The 20,602-nt window shown below is 36.5% G+C and overlaps 1 protein-coding gene across 1 annotated transcript; it reads right to left on the bottom strand.

The window, feature by feature from the left end:
* Positions 1-4,698: 4,698 nt before the first annotated feature.
* On the bottom strand, positions 4,699-5,627 carry LOC101424892 (olfactory receptor 4C5-like). The gene has a single exon (XM_012524889.3). The coding sequence runs from the start codon at positions 5,620-5,622 to the stop codon at positions 4,699-4,701; it is 924 nt and encodes a 307-aa protein (XP_012380343.2). The 5' UTR covers positions 5,623-5,627.
* Positions 5,628-20,602: the final 14,975 nt, after the last annotated feature.

The following is a 20,602-nucleotide window of genomic DNA, read 5'->3' as shown; positions in this document are numbered from 1 at the left end:
TCCACTCTGGTCCATACTTTATTCCTCCATCCTGTGGATCCTGAAATGGTTATGTCCATTCTACCTCTGTATCAAGAGGGGACTTAGATTCCACATGGATGATGGATGCAATTCTCCTGCTTTGCAATTGTATGCACTCTTGGCTCCCTGGTGTGGTGTTTGACCTTCTTCACCTCCCTGTTAGCTGGCTGGGGTAAGTCCAATAAACCAGAGGGTAGGAGTTGCAAGTCTGCTGAGGCTCAGGGCCTGGCTGTCACATGGACAGTCCAGAGATTCAGGGCTCCTGAGTATACACGAACCCCAGTGGCAACCACAGATCCAGTAAAAGTGAAAGAAGAGGTATGTATTGAAAGGTCATGTCTGAGTCCAACTCCATCACACTCAGGAACACAAACTCCAAAGTAGGCCCAACTGATGTGGCACTGAACTCCAGAGCCATCTGCCATGACCATAGAACCTGCGGGTCTCTGTAGCCCTCAGCAGAACCAGTACCTGGGCTTTTATCTACTTTGGCTGTCTCTGGTACCCTGATGAGGCATATGTAAGCGTGACCCCTCTGATGACCTCCTAACTTTTTTTTGGAGACTCATAGCCATATATACTCATTTATCCTTTCAATTTCCCCCTTTTATTCAAGGTCAAAAAGCAGTTTTTAACACCTGAGGTATAAATTTCCCTCTTAGCACTGCCTCTGCTGTATCTCATATGTTTTGGTATGTTGTGTTTTCCCTTTCTTTAATTTCCAAGAACTTTCTAATTTCCCTTGTGATCTCTTTTTTTGGCCAATTGTTGCTTAAGAGTGTATTGTTTAATTTCCACATACATATATGTTTCTACTTTCCTTCTATTAGTGTGTCAGCTTTCAAGATTCTCTTTGTCTTTTGTATTCATCTCAACAATTTGACTATAATGTGTCTCAATTTGAGTTTGTCCTATTTGGGTTTGTTGAACTTTCCTGCTCTGTGTATTTGTGTCTTCCATCAAATTTGGGAAGTGTTTGGCTACTAGAGCTACAAATATTTTTTCTGTTCCATACTCTCTTCTTGGACTCCCATAATACATATGTTCATGTATTATGTTTCATGGTGTCCTACAGGTCCTTATGCTCTAGTCACTTCATTCTTTTTGCTTTCTGCTGTTCATACTGAAAAATTGCAATCATCATATCTTCAAATTCACTATTTCTTCTATCTTTTTGAATCTGTTGTTGAAATGATCTAATGGATATTTTATTTTAGGTATTGTACTTTTCTTTTCCAGAATTTCTGTTTGGTTTCTTTCAATAATTTCTATCTCTTATTGGATTCCTCCTTTTGTTCATTTATCATTTTCCTGATTCTCTTAGTTCTCTGTTCATGCTTCCCTTTAGCTCATTGAACTCATTTAGGAGAGTTGACTTTATGTTTTTGATTAGCAATTCAAATGTTTTTCTTCCTCGGTGATTATTTCTATTACTTTATTTTGTTTTGTTGAATGGACCACCTTTTACTGTTTTTTTCTGTGCCTTTGATTTTTTTGTTGAAATCTAGACATTTGAATATGTTAACTCCAGAAGTCAGATTCTTCCCCTTCCCTAGGGTTTCCTGTTATTTTCTTCCTTATTGATGAAAACTGTAGTTGTCTATTTGTTCAGAGATTTTTCCAGATATTTATGCAAACTCTGTATTCTTTGATGTCCTTGTTCCTATAGCTCACATTCAGCTAGTGTAGTGAATGCTACACTACAAGTTAACAATAATAGCAAAAGAACAGGAAAACACACCACTTAGTCTTTGCATATTGGCTCTGTCCCAGGTGTCTCCATCAATCTTCATCCAGCCTTGCACTGAGACTAAAAACTGTCCAAAGTGGAAGTTTGGGGGTTTTCGTGGGTCTTTCTGATCATATGTCTTGGTCTGGAGATGAGCATGGGCTTATAAATTCCCTCTAAATCCATGGACTTCCCATGAAATAATACATAAAAAATACCAAAGAATAAACAAGGGGCTACTAGACCCAATAAATGAATTCTGCAAACTTGTGGGTTATTAGATCAACACTCAAAAATCTGTTGTGTTTCTATCCAAAAGCAATAAACATAAAGGAAATAAAATAATCCAATTTACAATATCATCAAAAATAATAAAACATCAATGAATAAACTTAGCTAAGAGGGAGAAAGAGTTGTAAACAGAAATCTACAAAACAGTGGCAAAAGAAATTTATGAAAATCTTAGTGCATAGATAGATGGCCCATGTTCATAGATTGGAAGACTTATATTGTGAAGATGTCAAAACTACTCACAGTGATCTACAAATTCAGTGCAATGTCAATCAGAATTCCAGGAGCCTTCGTTTGGCAGAAATGGAAAATATGATCCTCACATTCATATGGATTTACAAGAGGTTCCAAATAATCCAAGCAATGGTAAAAAAGAAGAACAAAGTAGGAGGACTCACACTTTGGCATTTCAAACTTACTACAAAGCTACAGTAATCAAAACAGTATCATAGTGGCATTAGGGTAGACATATAGACCAATGGAATAGAATCAAGAATCAGAGGAAATCACTGACATTTAGGGCCAAGGGATTTTTGAAAAAGATGCAAAGTCCATTCAATGGGGGAAAGAATATATATATATATTTAAAAAGAGTATGTGGATAACAGATTATTCACATGCATAAGAATGAAATTTGACCCCCATCCTGTATCATACATAAACATTAACTCAAATGGATCAACGATCTAAATATAGAACTAAAGCCATAACACTCTATAGTCTTAGAAGAAAATATCAGGGAAATCCTCAGGCTCTTTTCTTTGGCGATGGATTTTTATGTATGATCTTTAGCATGAGTAAAAAAGAAAAAATAGATCATTGGACACCAACCATATTAAGAATTTTTGTACATCATGGGACATTATTAGGAGAGGAAAAGTTAACCTGTGGAAGGCAGAACATATTTGGAAATTATGTATGTGATAATGATTTATATAACTGATAGTCTTCCAATCTATTAACAGAGGGCACCTTTCCATTTATTAATCATATAGCTGATAATGATAAAGATATATATAAAGAACTGCTACAACTCATACAGAAAAGCCAAATAACTCAATTAAAAAGTGAACAACAAACTTGAACAGACAATTCTCTAAAGAAGATATATAAATGGTCAATAAGCACATAAAATGATGCTCAACATCATTAGCCAGTAGTGAACTGCAAATCAAAATCACAATGAGATTTCATTTCACACCCACAGAGACGATTATTTAAAAAAAGGAAAATAATTGAGGATGTTTATAAATTAGAATCCTTGGGCATTGCTGGTGGGAATTTACAATGCTGTAGCCACTGTGGAAAACAGTTTGGTGGTTGCTCAGAAAGAAAAACACAGAATTACCATATGACCTGGAAATTCCATTCTTAGATATATACAAAAATATTGAAAGTAGGGACTCAGATACGTGTGGACCAATGTACATACCAACATTATTCACAATAGCTATCTGGTGGAAATAACCCAAGTGCCCATCAAAAGATCAATGGATAAACAAAATGGTAAATATATACAATGGGATATTATTCAATATAAACAAAATGAAGTTCTGATATGTACAACAACAGAGATGTATATTGAAAACATTATGCTAAGTGAAATAAGTGAGATACAACAGGTCAAATATTATATGATTCTAGTTATATGAATTACCTAGAACAAGTGAAAACATAGAGACAGAATGTAGATTAGAGGTTTCCAGTGGCTGGGGGGATGGGAAATGTGAACTTACTGCTTACTGGGCACAGGGTTTCTCTTCAGGGTTCTGAAAAACTTTTGGTAATGGATGGTGGTGATGGTAACATTGCATTGAAGTGTAGTTCATGTCACTGAATGGTACACTTAAAAATTGTTAAAATGGCAAATTATATGTTATGTATATGTTTCAACAATAAAAGTATATGTCTCTGGCCAGACTTTTGAAATAGACTGGGATGGGTAAAATCCGACAGCCATCTTAAGTTCTGATTATAATAGCTTACTCATCTTTGGCTGGGTTTAAGTCTTACTGTGTTCAAGGAAACAGGTTCCCTCCGAAAATATTATTCATTTATGTGCTGTGGTTGTCTTGGGTGTGGTTTGGGTATGTATGCCTATATACCCTAGGAGGGAGTGACATTTTCAATTACGGTTAATTTAAAGAATTTCAGAGACAGAATTCCAATCCCTCTTTACCCTCCAGTTGCATGATTTAAAAGGTATGGATGGACTATATTTAATAAGTCTATCTGACATTAGCAGTTGGGTATGCATTTTTGACAAAACACTTAGTTACCATACCTTTTCTTTAAATGCTTTAAATATTCTCTATTGGCTATATAGTCTATACCTGAAGATTTGCATGGAATAGTTCCACAAAATACACAGTCATGGACTTTCCAAACAGTGAGACATTTTAAAATGTAGACTAGCAATTTCCATTTAATCATTAATTTGTAATGCAAGTAAGTTACTAGTTAGAAGAGACTTTAGTCATCATTTAATCAATTATTGTTATTTTTTGAAAAAGGAAACATTCAAGATTCCAGATTGCAAGGGGAAAAATGTATACTAAACCCACATATTCTGACTGATTATTATCATTTGCATTCTCCATACTTGTTCTTAAAACAGGAATAGATTTTTTTTTTTGTCTTGTCAGTTTATGTGAATTTTAACCCAAGATCACTCTTTGGCTCCAAAGCTTCCTCATGGCGTTTTTCACATCTGCATTTCTGAGGGTATAGATTAAAGGGTTTAACATGGGTGTTACTATGGTATAAAATATGGTTACTGCTTTATCAATGGGGAAAGTAATCATGGGACGAAGATACTCAAAAATACAGGGCACAAAGAGTAAGATGACCACAGTAACATGGGAGGCGCAGGTGGAGAGAGCCTTCCGCCGTCCTTCAGAGCTGTGAGTTCTGAGGGAGCAAAAGATGAGGACATAGGAGGTGATTAGAATAGAAAAAATGAGCAGACACATAAACCCACTATTGGCAGCAACAAAGAGGCCAAAGATGTGAGTGTCAGTGCAGACTAGCTTCAGCAGAGGGTAAAGATCACAGATGAAATGGTCAATGACATTAGGGCCACAGAAGGGCAACCAAAGCATAAAAAGGATTTGGATCAGAGCATGAAGAAATCCCCCAGCCCAGGACACGACCACCAGGAGGCCACACACCCGCTGATTCATTGTGACCATGTAGTGCAGGGGCCTGCAGATGGCCACGTAGCGGTCATAGGCCATCACCGTGAGCAGGATTATTTCAACTCCCACAAAAAAATGCTCTGCAAAGAGCTGAGTCATGCACCCACCGAAGGAGATAGTTTTCTTCTCAGCAAGTAAGTCAAATATCATTTTGGGAGCCATAGTAGAAGAAGAACAGCCATCTAGAAAGGATAAAAAAGACAGAAAAAAATACATGGGGGTGCCCAGGGCTGGGCTGGTGGCAATGGTCACTACAATGAGGAGGTTGCCTGCCAGGGTGAGAAAGTAGATGAGTGCAAACACGACGAACAAGAGTTTTTGCACATTTGGGTTTTGTGTCAGGCCGAGCAGGATGAATTCTGTCACGTTGTTTCCTTGCTCCATGAATCCAGTTTGGCATTTAGAAAACACATATACCTACAATTAGCGCATGGTTTGTAATGGTGATAGATAAATTTTGATCAAGAAAATAATATATGTCATGTTGTTTCCTGTAGAATTGATGGAAAATATGAGCAGATGAATTCCAGAGTTAATAGTTATGCATATTATTAGAAAGAAAGCTAAAAAATATAACATGGGTCTGCATAAAATAGTGAAATCTCACGTAAAATATGAATATGGGTGCATATAAGACTCTTTTTACAAAATATAAATACAAATAAACTAGAGAGATAGATACAGAATAGAAGCTATTCTGTATCTATCAGGGGAAGCATAGAGAGATTGAGAGGTAATGAGTTTTTAAAAATTATTATTATTATTGGAATAATGAAAATGCTCTAAAAATGATTTAGGTGATGAATGCACAACTATGTGATTATACCAAATACCACTGATTGTATTTTTAAGGGATTTATGCTTTATTAATATGTATCAATAAAATTGACTTGTTTTAAAAAATTTGGTCCATATTTTCAGTGACATATTGAGCACCTAATCCTCTTCTATAGAAACACACAAACACATAACTAGACACACACATACACATACACGGTTCTACTACTTTTGTCGTGCCAGGCACCTTTCTTGCAATCACATGGTGAATCCTTTCCCTGTTATTGCCATTATATGTTCTCCCAAGCAAAATAGGTATAGAAAAGAACCTGTATTGAGGAATAAAATTCATGAGAGCCTATTCTCCTATGTCTCTTCTCTAGTTACTCACGCTGACGAGGCTAAGTGGAAGAGTTTGTTTTCTATGATATTTTAAACTTGTTACAAGTTGAATGTAAACATTAATCAAATGCACTGAGTGAAGTTTTTTGAGGTTGAATTAAGATTCACCCTGGTGGTTAGATTTGGGAACTTCTGCTACATCACAACAAAATTGTATAAAAATATCACAGATTCTTTACCAAAGACTTTGGAAGGAGTTTATTATGTATAGATTAAAACAGGCAGAATTTATTTGAAACTCTAGGGTTCTGTTATTTGGGGGGACTTCTGTATACTTTGATTTTAGGGGCCTTTTGCAAATCAATGTAAGGGACATATGAAACATTCTCTTGATCTGTTTAGAGAACATATATCTCAGGCAAGGAAACAAAGGCTCTACAATTTATAGGATACACATATTTAAAATAGAATATTTTTGTATACTCTTTTCACTGACTAGTGGCCACACGATGCATGCATAAACTTTAATTTTACTAAGCCTAAATTTTATTAAAATATAGAAATAGTAAAAATAACAACGGGTATAGAGGAAGCGAAGAAAAAATTATTACTTATGTCAGAATTTGTAGCCTAAAACTAAAAATATAGTTTTCTACACATTATTGGTAAAACAACAAAAATGAGACAACCACATGTCAATATTTTTATCCTTGAAATATTTACTTTTATAACATTAAGAGAGAAAATAAATGAACTGAGAGAAAATAAATGAATTAAGTGTTCAACTCAAGAAATTTAGACACAACCAATTATATAAGGAAAAAATTTGAAAACAGATCAGTATAACAGACAAATAAATACTGAAGAATAAATAAATTCAAAAGCATATTGGGTTTAAAATTACTGATAAAAGTGATCAATACAGTTAAGTTCAGTAAGAAGAGAGTATAGTCAATTCACCAAAACATCTTAATTTAAAATCGTTTAAAATAATATTAGGAATAGTTCAGTGGGGGTAACAAAGGATTTTCAGTTAATGATAGGTATTTTTCAAAACAAAGGTAAATTTTTTCATGCCAATCCTCTGAAAAGAAATAAAGTAAAAAGAAAATGATAGGCATTAAAATGTTAAAATAAACCATAAATCTACTCAAAAAGAAAAAAAAATTGATCTCTCAATTTAGAAGAACATGTTAAGCAAAAAAAAAGTGGTATAAATGGACAAAAATGATCGCTGCAACTATATGAAGTCATGGAACACACTGCAAAAATAATTGAAACAATTGTGATTCACAACAATTATTATAGAAATCGTTATAAAAATAAATAATTTTATTCACAGCTTTATAAAAAAGTGAAAAATTAATGAAAAGCTAAATCTCAAGAAAGATATTAGCCATCTCAAAAATCCTATATTTCATGTCATCAGACAAAAGCAATTCAATAAATATGAAATATTTTAATTGTTAAGTTAGGACAGGTTTATGAGAGTGTATTATCCAGTGCTTGTGTTGGTATTAAATTTTCAGTGCTCTTTATTCTTAGTGTCTAGTCTAGTAAAAATTATGGCCAAAATTATGCATACAGGTTATAGTTCACAATTAAAAACAATAGCAATGAAAAAGGGAAGGCAACCCAAATGTCTATATAAGGAAACAAATGTCTATATAAGGAGTATGATGTAACTATACATAATTATGAAGGGTCAGGTAAACATTAAAGACATTTGTAAGAAGATTAATGATGTGGAAAGCTGCTTTCAATAAAATACTGAGTAGAAAAGGCAAGTTATAATATGGCTGTATGTTATCATGCCAAATGTCTAAAAAGACATATGTACATAGAAAATTACCCAAACTGTATACTCTAAAGATTAATAGTGCTTATCTTATTTATGGGATTAAGGACAATATTTTTTCTTCTTTTACCAATTTTTTATCCCATTTTCTATAAAGAAAATACTTTGCTTTTATAATCAGTAGAATTTAATATTCTACTTTTTTCAGGTCAAGGTCAATAATATCTCAAGTGACTGCTACCCTGAGTAGACTGTGTATGGTGCTCATTATTCATAAAAATCAGGGATAGATACATGTTTAAATGTACATTGTACCCTAATGTCACTTTGAAAGAAAAATACTGACGAAGTAGTACCTACCTCTCTGAATGCATTTGGGGAAGAAGTAACAAGTTCATTCCATAAAAAGGCATCTCATTCATAGAGAATATTTTGTTGAGGGCAGTCACTGACCCATCACAAACTATTGCTTTGCAAGTTCAACCATTTTTACTTTGTGAGTAGCATTCCTTTTCCCCAATTAGTGACTTGAAAATGATCCTAAGGGAGACTTCCTAAGTAAATCTCAGTTTGTGGAGTGTGTTTATCTTTACTCTATAGGCTTACACCAGCCTGTGACTGTGAGCCCAAACAAAAGATCAGGTAAAAACTTCTCTATTCAGAACTTCTAAAACTTTAGGTTTCAAAAGAACTTGATGTGGTGAAGCCTAACAATTGAAGGACATCTCTTCCCAAGCCTCCCTGCTGCATGTTTGCCAGTCTTGCTTTCTTGGTGAGCAGATAAAGTGTATTATGAAAGTCTTTTGATCTTCGCTCTAACCTGATTTAAACTCCTAAACACAGCAAACTATGTTAAAGCAGAATAATTAGGCATTACAAGTACCATGAACACAGCAACAGATATAAGTTGCCCTGAGTAGCAAGATCTGATGTCAACTCTTAGAAGCCTTTTCTTTAGAAATCCTGTACTAAGACTGGCAATAGCGCCTTTGATCCTGCAGAGTCTGGGTGCAAATGGATAGGCAATTTGGAAACAACAAACATCTGTAAATTGTGGCTGGTTATGTTTATGTGGTGTTCCAAGCTCAGGAATCCCCAGAGTCTGTCGTTATTATAATTTTCATGTATCACTACAGGTAAATATTTAAATGAATACTGCTCAGACAAAAGGAAGAGTTGAAGATATTCTGAACTTTCATTTCCCGAAGGGTTAGAATTAGCAGCTTCAGCCAAGATGGCAGCCCAACCGATTCCTCCTGCTGTCTCCTGGGGCTGTATCATCTGTGATCAAGAGTGGGCAGAAGGGAGCCGAGGTGCCTCAGGCGATTAGGTGTCTCCCTCCCACATCGGAGGTCCCGATTGGGTTCGGGGTCCTCCTGAAAAAGAAGACCAACACACAACAAGCAGACATGCAAACAATGAGGAGGTGGGAATAAATAAATAAATAAATAAATAAATAAATAAATAAAAACCCAAAAACGAGTGGGTAGAGAGCAGGTCCAGGAAGATTAGCAGCATCTTATGCTTGTGACTGAGAAGTGATCTCAGAATCTGGGATGTAGGATAAAGAATGTTCTAGTTATGTGGCACAAGTTAATCAGAATATATATTAATAAACAACCCTAATAATATCTGACAGGGAAGACTGAGCAGGATAAAATGGGAAAACATCTAAGTCAGTGACCCATGCTATTCTATTGTTGATCCTCTGATGATAGACACATACAGGCTAGAGAACCTGTCACCGAGTATTAAATTTGTGATTTGCATAAGAGGAAGTGCTTTGGAGTATAATAAATAGAACCTCCAAGGGCTGGCTCTTCTACTTACTATGTGACCTTGGAAGTTTCTTGGCTCTTTTTGCCCTTTATCTCCCATCTCGACAAAGGGGATTAGGAGGAATTATATGAGATAATGCATGTAACACTTAGAATGTTGCCTGGATAGTGTAAATTCTTTTGTCTATTGCCATCTACTGTATGGGACATAAGAGGTCATGATGTGACCATACTCAAGGCCAGGCAATAATTTTTCAACTCATTTGTGTAGCTGGCCTTTATTTCTTTAAGGGTTGGTTGGATTATGGGAAAATGTAGAAATTAGCAGAAACAACAACCCAAGATTTGAAGTATTTAATATAGATTCATGAGTTCCTATTATTTTGAAATTTTTTATGCATATTTTATCTCTTCATTAAAAATTCTGATAGTGAAATTGAGATTCACTGAAGAAGTTGTAGGAGATAAAGGGAATGTGAATACCATGAGAGCTAATGAATAATGAGCCTCTTTATATATCAATTAATTTTCTAAGGAGGAATATATTATTATTCCCATTTTATATATAAGACATTTGGCCACAGTTAAAACCTAATAATTAGTAGCACTAGGCTGTATGTACAGATTCTAGTTCTGAGCTCTAATCATTATGTTATTGTACCTCAACAGACACTGTTACTATGATGTGACTTATAAACTCAGTGTGATGGGAGAGGAAGTGCTGACTCAGTCAACTCTGAATTGTTTAGGGGCTTTGGTTCAAAGGTAGGCTCAGCTTACTCCTCAGGCAGATCTGATGTGCAGTAGCTGAAAAGGAAAGAGAAGTTGGAGAAAAGAACATCTCCTGATTTCTTATCCTAACTTTGACACTTATCCTGGTGACCTACCTAAACCTAATTTAGACATCTTTAAAAATTTTTTCTTGGTGGCTGCAGGATAGAAGAAATTCTAAGCAGATGTTTAGACTTAGGAACAGGGTCATCATCCACATGAATGTTCCACTGCTGAAATCCTAAGGGACTATATACAAAGCCATGAACCTACATAGGTTGCCCAGTTCTCCTACTTACTTATATATGGCTCTACAAATGTCAATTAACTTACCAGGACCTGTCAAACTGCCTCAAATAAATAGGGTTATTGGGAGGAATGCCAAAAGACGAGCATGTGAAATCATCAAGCTAGTGTACTTTGCATAAAAATGCTTGGAAAGTATTTTCAGAATTAAATTGAGAAAAACCTTTCCACGGCAGTCATCCTCATTAATAAAACTCTGATGGTTATCATTAATCTGTAGTTAAGGCCAGTATGTTTCTTCTGTGCAAATTACTCAACTTTTCTGTACCTCAGTGTCCTCCACTGCAAAGTGCAAGGTTGCGAAATATATGGTTGTACAGAAGAGAAAGACAAGAATGACATCATTCTTCATATCAGAATTAATGCAAGCAAGGAGACCATGGAGTACCATTGAAAGAAAAATTACTGTAATAAAAATTTGTTAAGCAATAATATCTACACAGCAAGAAGATCTTCAAAAAATGCAAAACAAAGATGTTTTCCTTCATACAAAAGTGGAGAGAATTCATCATCAGCAGACTTGCAGAACAAGATACATTAAAGAAAGTAGTTCAGGCAGAGAGAATGTGATTCTATATGGAAATATGGATTGACTGAATGAAATGAAGATCACAAATAATGATGTGGAAATATGTAAGATTTTTCTTATGTCACCTAACTGTATTTAAAATATTATTCACTATTAAATAAAAATCAAGCCTTGATTGTATAACCTTATGACTGTGACCTGTTAATTAATGATTAACTGAGAGAATTTAGGAAACTGGATTGCTAGGAATCACCTGGGTTGCTGTAATACTCTTGTTACATTAGGTTTAGGCTTTTCCTGTACTTACAGAGATGATAAGGGTCAGGGATAATTTTCTTCCCCACCCACAAAATCTGCAGCATTAGAAAATATCTTTGAGCAAGAAGTAAAAGATCTTGGGGATTCAGTGAGTCACTTCTGTAGGGCTTGACTGTTTGCAATCTAGTTGCTTGGTTGTAGTTCTGTCCTTATGAGAGGAATTTAGCAGAGACAGATGAGATTAACCCCTAGTTAGAATTTCCTGGCAATGGAATAAAATGACACTAAGTATAAACCTGAGTGGAAAAATACAAAATATAAATGGCATATATATTATACACATAAAAGATTCTAAAAAGTACATAAAAGAATGTTTATGTTCTTTTAAAAAATCAGTTTTGTGATTCTGGGTTTTCTTTTTATAAAGCTAATATATTGTCTTTATTATCAGTAAAATAATTGAATAAAGGCTTTACTTTTCTATCTATGGTATGGCTCCATAATATCTAAGTACTGCTTTTATGAGTACACTGGTCATTGTTCTTAAAGTTGTGTGACAGTAGAAAGCCACAATGAAATCCAGCTTACCTGTAAACTGAAGATCTTAGTGTCATCCTGAGAGAATAACACCAATAAAGAAGTCACTGGTGGTACCTACTCCTCTGAATGAATTTGAAGAAGAAACAGGTTCACTCTATGCCAAGGCACCTTATTTGTAGAGAACACTTTGCATGAAGTTTGTGATCATGGGCCCATCCCAACTACTGCTTTGCAAGTTCATCCATTTCTTACCTTAAGTGTAATATTTCTTTCCTTTAATTAGTGACACAGAAATGATTGCTTAGAGAAACTTCCTAAGTAAATGAGTTTGTGGGCAGAGTTTATTTTTGCTTTATAGCTCACACCATCCTGGATTGTGGCTCACGAGCATCTCAGCTTAGAAAAGTTCCAAAGCTTTAGTCTTCAGTAGAAATTGATTGGGGAAAAAAACCTAACCATTGGAAGACATCTCGTCATAAGCCTCCTTCCTGCATATTTGGCAGTTGGCCTTTTAGTGACTATATGAAGCTTCCTATAAAAGCTGCTTGAGATGAGTTCTAACCTGATTTAAAGCCCTGCAAATGGAAATGTATGTTAAGGAAGATAAACTAGAGGTTGCCAGAGCCATGAAATCAGCAGCAAATGAAAGTTGTTCTAGAGTAGTATATCCCTGATGCTACTACTCTAGAGCAACATTCATTTGCTTTTTTTTTTTTCTAAGATTTATTTATTTATTTAATTCCCCCCCCTCCCCTGGTTGTCTGTTCTTGGTGTCTATTTGCTGCGTCTTGTTTCTTTGTCCGCTTCTGTTGTCGTCAGCGGCACGCGAAGTGTGGGCGGCGCCATTCCTGGGCAGGCTGCGCTTTCTTTTCACGCTGGGCGGCTTTCCTCACGGGCGCACTCCTTGCGCGTGGGGCTCCCCCACACGGGGGACACCCCTGCGTGGCAGGGCACTCCTTGTGCGCATCAGCACTGCGCATGGCCAGCTCCACACGGGTCAAGGAGGCCCGGGGTTTGAACCGCGGACCTCCCATATGGTAGACGGATGCCCTAACCACTGGGCCAAAGTCCGTTTCCCTCATTTGCTTTTGATTTCAGCTCTTTTAAGAGTTTTCCTAAGAAAGCTTTGGTTTTGGGGATCTTGGATCCATATGGTTTGGAAATTCAGAACCATCAACATTTGTTATTTGTGGTTGGTTATTATGTTGTGTTCCAGGCTCAAGTATTCTTAGAGATCGTCCTTTTCAACGTTTTCAAGTTTGATTTCAGGGAAATATTTAAATGTATAGTACTTAACTGCAACTATTTAAGGGTACTCTGACTTTTAGTTCCCAGAGGATTAGAACTAGCAGCTTAAACTAAGATGACAACCAAACCCATTCAAGCTGTTCTCTTTTTTTGTGGCTGTTAACACCTGTGACCATGGTGGGTGTGAGACCAGCTGAGCTGGATTAACAGCTTCTCTATGACTGGTGGTTTGGAAGTGACCTTGGGGTTAGAACATAAGGCTCAGAATGTTCAGAACTTATAAAACAACCTTAATAATACCCATCTCAAAGAGTTATAAAGAGGACTAGGCAAATGAAAAAATCAAGAACAATGCAAAACTATTCTACTATTGATACCCTGAGGATAGATAGGTACAGGCTAGACAAACTGCTGTCTAATATTAAAAATCTGAGTCATTCTTAAGAGTAAGAGCTTTAGATTACGACAATCCTTGCTCCTAATGATGTTATTTTTATTACCTATGTATGTGACCTCAGGCAGTTTCTCAGCCTCTTTAGACCACTGTTTCCCACACAAAGGAGTGGTTACAGTACTTAATTTATAGGGCCGTTGTGGGGTTATTAGTGACAATGCATGCATTGTGCTTAGAATGATGCCTGGTATAGAGTAAACTCCTTGCGTGTTGTCATGTTCTGTAGCTGAAAGCAGAGTTCACGTGTGATCAACCCAGGTTTCTGGCACAAATGAACTGAACTCACATATGTAGCTTGTCTTATTTTCTCTTATGTTTGTAAGGAATTTGGGCAGATCCAGAAATTAGAAATGCCCAGCTTTTCAGAAGGGACTACTGATGCACAAGTCATTATAATTATAAAATCTTTCCGTGAGTGTATGGTCTCTTCAATTAAATATCCTACAGTGAAGTTGAAATTCTCTGAAAAGTTTGTTAGGAGATAGAGGCAAAGTGAGTGCAAAGAGAACCAACCAATAATGAACACTTTCCATGTAACAGTCACCCTGCTAAGTGTAATACATCATCTTATTCTCATATAATCTTCATAAGGAAGATACTGATATTTCTGTTTATATGTATGGGAAACTGATGCTCATTTTGAGTAGGAATTATTCAAATCAAAAAAGCTGATAATTGATAGTGCTCAGAATTAAGTCTAGACTGCTCTGATTTCTAAACTTGAGCTCTTATCACTAAGTTATTTTACCTCATAGACACTAGAGCTGTGAAGGGAGGGTAAGTGCTGGCTCAGGTCAGCTCTGATGTTTAGGAGCTTTGGTTCTTCCACCAGGATTAGGAAGAACTTACTCCTCAGACATTTCCATGTCTTCCTTTCCTACCTTTAGCCCCATCCTTGGGAAGTGCTTAAGGACCATTGAGACCAGGTTTGAATCTGGAAATTTCCTGGTTCCCGTGGGATATAAGGAAAGACTGCAGATGTTAAGACTTAGGACCAGGATATCTTTCCATTGAATGAGACATGGTAAGGTCCTAGAGAAATAATATACCAAAGACATTACTCTAGATACGATTTTCTACTTACCATGATTCTATGCATGTCTATGTGAAGTAAAACAGCCTTCAGTAAAATAGGGTCATTAGTAGGCATACCAAAATATAGTATGTGAAATCATCTGCTGGTATACTATGCACAGAAAACACTTGGAAAACATTTTCAGATTTAAATTGAGAGAAATGTTTGTGTGACACATTTGCATTGCTAGTATACTATGCTGTATTTGTCGAATCTTGGGCACATTCGCAACTTTTCCGTGCTTCAGTTCTTCTTTTGAAAAATAGAAATATTACCTTATAGGGTTCTTAGGAGGATCAAATTAGTCACTGAGTAAGCACATGGGGAAGAGGTGGATATTTTTTAAAGATGGAAGAAACAAGTATGCTTAAATGCCCATGGGAGGAATCTAAAAGCTAAGGAGCGAGACAGTATGTGGGAGGAGAGAGAGAAGAATGAAGAAGAGGAGGAGGAAGAGGAGGAAGGGTAGAGGAGGAAGAGGAGGAGTAAGAGGAAGAGGGGAAGGAAGAGAAGATAGGAGGGAAGAGGAAAGAAAAGAGGAAAGACAAAAGTATAGGAGAGCAGGGGAAGGGAGGGTAATTTATACAGGCATCTTATGGAGAGAATTTCCCATCTTCATGCTCCCTAATAGAATTCAATTATGCTGTATTGCCAGGTGGCCAAGTATTTGTGTAAAGCTGGGTCCATCCTCAGGCTACAGATGTGAATCTTGATTAGTTTAAACTAATTAATGTGCTCTTCCCCCTTTCAGTGAATGAACTAAGGACAGGCATGTAATACAATTCTAGCTCAATAGATAAGAAAGAAAATCTGCTGAAAGTCCTCTGGATATGGTTCTCTGTTCTTAAAAAGAAATTCATGGAGGAAACTTTTTCTTTTCTGAAAAATGTCCTCTGCAAGGGATGCTGTCATTGTCCCCAGTGGAGACCATTGAACTTTGGATGGGGAACTTTTGGAATGTTGTAGCTAAAAAAGTATTCACCATTTGAAATGATCTTTCCGGCTTGTTATTGGATTTTATGTGAAACTCCTTTTATTGCTGAAGAACATAATATTATTTTGAGACTAAATGCACTAATACATCCAGGTTTATATCATAATCATTCAAAGCAGGTAGGAAATGAACAGTATAATATTCCTTTATTAAATGGAAATGATAAATCAAGTATATTTGAAAGGGGGAATCCATTGCATAGTCAAACAGGTGGTGGTAGTTCATTTGTGCTGTACGTTAGATTCCCCTGAGGAGCTATCTAACCCTTAGTTGAATGGGCACCTCTACATGATCACTTATTGGAGTGTCTAACAAGCAGTATGGCTTACAGAGGTTAGGTCATGAGTACAGGGTCAGCACTCAATCTGGAAAGTAGACCCAGAGAGACCAGTGGTCTGCAGAGGGAAGAGGCATTCTATTCAAAGGGCTGAATTAAGAACAATATTCCACTTGGCATCAGAGGAACTGGATGACAGCAACATTAATATGGTGTAAATTTTGTCCATCCTTGAGCTGTATGCTCTTTAAAGCAATAACCTTATTTGATGTTACAAATTATTAGCATTTCGACGGTTATCCATTTCATTTTTTTCTGTTTATCAGAAATATACAAAATATTCAGAAGAATGATAATTAGTGATTTAAAATAAAAAAAGGCTTGACCATATCTCAGGAGTTTGGTACCCTGCCAGTGGGCCTTACCTTAGAATTTATGCTCCCCAGTGTGACAGAGCCAGACTTACTTGTGGTTTCCCTACACATGGCTCTTCTGCCCCTTCTATTTCTACCTATAGTCAGTACTATAATTGATAAGTGATAGGTGTGTGTCCAAGAGATTTAAATCTTTGGTCTGTCCATGTGCCAGTTGGGTCCTGAATCTCAACAGAGTTATAACACCTATTCTCTAGTTTCTTGGATTCACCCAGGACAACTAACAAGGTGATGATGATAACAACCCCCATCCCAAGGAACAAGAGAGTCTGCAACTGCAAGCAAGAGAGTTCCATCTGCCTGATGCATGTAATGTAAGCTACACTGTCCCCCTCCTCCAACTAGGGGCAGAGTGGGCCTCACCATCCTCAAGACTGGGGAATGAACAATGTACTAAAGTAGACTTACTATTATTCTACTATAGACTTATTGTGATTCTAGCAGTGGAAGGACCTTTATCATTGATGTGGAGGCAGTGGCCACCAGAGGTTCTGAGGGAAGGGAAAGGGAAAAATAGCCATAATAGGGGGGCATATTTGGGACATTGGAATTGTCCTACATTACATTGCAATGTTGAATAGAGGCCATTACATATTTTGTCATAACTTAAAAAATTGCGTGGGTCAGAATGTAAACTATAATGTAAACTATAATCCATGATTAGTGGCAGTACTTCAATGAAGGATGTTTCTAATGTGGGAAAGTGTGGGAGAGGAAAGGAGAGGGGATAGGGGCATATAGGAATCCCCTATATTTTTAATGTAACATTTATGAAATCTAAAGTTTCTTTAAAAAAACAGCATCTTACCTAGGTATGCTACATAGAGCCTTGTCCTTTCAAATATCCAAACTCATGAGACCTTTGCAGATGATACTCCATTGGAAATATAAGGATCATTGGGATAAAATGAAGAGGTGAACAGTCTGTAATTAAACAACTTTATGTCTTTGCCACCTAACTGAATGTTCTGTTTGCATTGCTGGATCCAGTGAGCACCAGCATGGGATTAAATTTATGTGTACCCATGAAAAGTGGTACTGATGTACCAAATACAATATTCATGCAATTAAGTTTGACAGTACATATTCCTAAGTTATTTTTGGATGGGTCATAACTTTACCTCATGTAGTCCGTTTAAGGATGACCATGAATGTGGTCATGTACCAAATTGCAAGAACAATTCTCAGATTTTTTCTTATCAAATCATAGGATATTTGTCTGAACCAGATTCCATGAAATGCATTGGCTTTAATAGTGGGAATTTATTATTATTTTTAACAATGGGAATTTATTAGCTTCCATACTTACAGTTTTGAGGCCATGAAAATGTCCTTGAAGTCAGGGCATCATTCAGGTGATGCTTTCTTCCTGCAGACCAGCTGCCAACAATCCTAGACTCCTCTGTCACATGGCAAGGAACATGACAGTGCCTGTTGGTTTCTCCCTTCTTTTCCTGGTTTTGTTGCTTTCAGCTTCTTGCCTCTGTGGCTTTGCCTCTCTCTCTCTCTCTCTTTCTCTGGGTTTATTTCATTTATAAAGGAATCAAGTAAGAAGACTAAGACCCACCCTTGGCCATGCCTTAATGGAAGTAACTTCATGAAAAACCTACTTAAACAATATCTCTACACCCACAGGAATGGATTAACTTTAAGAACATGCTTATCTGGGGTACACACAGTTTCAAACCACCACAAAGTGTATCCAAAGATAAATGTTAATATTTTTCTCTTATATCCAGCCGTGTGGGAAAACATTATGTTTAATATGTAAATCCTTATGATGGGGAGAATGTTATGAGTCAAAGGTAGCAATAAATGGAAATAGTGGATATTATAGCAAAGAGAAAGACACTCATGTGGGTGATGATATAAAGAAGGAGTGCATTGATGCCATTTCCGTTTCCACTTTAGAATAAGAGATGGTACTCTTAGCCCTTTTTCTCAGATACGGTGCTGATTAAAGATTGACTAAAAAAATAACCTGCACAACTGTTTACTCCAGAGAAGGAGTAAACAGTTGATTTTCTAGCTCTGCCTTGTTGATTTTCTAGCTCTGCCTTAAGTCTCCACCTTGCTATTTGGAGAAAAGAGATGTAGTGCCTAGATGACTCAATTTAGGATAGACAGCTGTAGTTTCAGTTGGGTTTAATGTTATTTTAGTTGGGTATGTGTTATTTTTAAGATGATTGTGATAGCTACCAGAAAAATCATACAGGGCATAGAATGTTGAAAAGCAGAGCTTCTGTGTTGCCACAATCCATACGATATGTTGCTAAGCTGTCTGTATAATGGGAAACAGATGACTACTAACTGCCAGGTATGTGGATCTTCATTTGCACTTTTGAATATACCATATATAAAAGTAGAGGGAATGCATTTAAAGAAAGTAGAAATAGAACCAAAAGATAACCTTGAGATAGATTGACAAGGGTATGATTTAGTTTCCCAATATAATTGATATTTACCTCCTGGAGATAAACAATGGTCATTTATAGGTAGTGTTATGGCATACCCAGAGGGAACTGTATTTGGGATAGAAAATGTTCAATCATCATGTTTATGGGACTTGCAATATTTTGGGGTGAAAGTGTTCCCTTAAATTGCACAAACCATGAAGATCCAACTGCCACAAAATATCTGGTGACTTAATCAGCATTGATCCCACCTTGCTAGATATCTTGCAGAGACTTTTAGATGTTGAGCGTGGCATACTAAGACAATCCAAAATGATGATCCAGGAGGCTTATCTAGTTGAAAAGACTTGCTCTCCCAACCAGGAGCACTAGCAGGGTAGCAAGATTTGCCCAAGATGCACCAGACAGGGAGTGGATTTAGCTCAAGCAGTTGAGTGACTGCCTCCCACATAGGAGGTACTGGTTCGGTTTCCAGGGCCTCTTAAAGAAGACAAATAAACAGAGAGTAGGCTACCAGCAGACATGGAGCAAAAACAATGAACAGACAACAAGCAGACCAGCAAAAACAACAAGCAAAAACAATGAGTAAGACAACGAGCAAACAATGAACAAACAATGAGCAGACAACGAGCAAAAACAATGAGCAAACAGATGATGGTGCCATCTTGGGGTGGCAAAATATAATAAATAAATAAAAATTTAAAAATCAACCTATTTAAAAAAAAGATGCATTGACAGCTAGCTTATACTGGGGTTGGCACCCTCTAGTGTATGCTTGTATAATTTTCTTCTGTATTTCCTTTCATCTTATGTAATGGGGAATGAAGAGGTATATAAACTTATTATTTAAGTACTCCAGTTAGTTAATTTGTTACACTGAAGCAGAAAAAACCTTAATGTAACCTGGTTGGCAAGGATTGTTATTTATCCATTCTACACAATTTGAAAAACCTAGAGAATTGCAAATGTAATGCAGAAGTTTTCTTTCATAGTATCTATAAATCTTTGTATTGATGAAGTTAGTCAATGCATTAGTCAGGATAAACTATTTTGTCCTTGTAAAAATGAATCCTGAAATATTTGTGGCTTAACACAATTTTATTTTATTTTCAGCTAAAATCCACAGAGGGTTAGGGGATCATGTAGGACATTTTTCAGTGATTCAGGTGGCTTGGTCTGTATAGTCCTATCATCATAATGCATTTCTAGGCTTGATGCAGGAGGGAAGATGGAAGCTGGGTAGTAGGACACAGGCTCCTAAATGTTTCAGCTTGAGTACGACACACATCACTTTTGCAATCAAGGTATATGGTCCTTCTTAAACAAAAGGGAGCTGAAAATATGGTTGGAGCACATGGGTATTTGGTGA

This window comes from Dasypus novemcinctus, chromosome 10, assembly GCF_030445035.2.
Source record: "Dasypus novemcinctus isolate mDasNov1 chromosome 10, mDasNov1.1.hap2, whole genome shotgun sequence".
NCBI lineage: Eukaryota > Metazoa > Chordata > Mammalia > Cingulata > Dasypodidae > Dasypus > Dasypus novemcinctus.
The sequence above is the reverse complement of the archived record's forward strand: the minus strand, read 5'-3'. Positions and strand labels throughout refer to the sequence as shown.

What these genes read in the sequence shown, in the direction of transcription:
- LOC101424892 (XM_012524889.3), bottom strand. Translation starts at nt 5,622, where the DNA reads ATGGAGCAAGGAAACAACGTGACAGAATTCATCCTGCTCGGCCTGACA.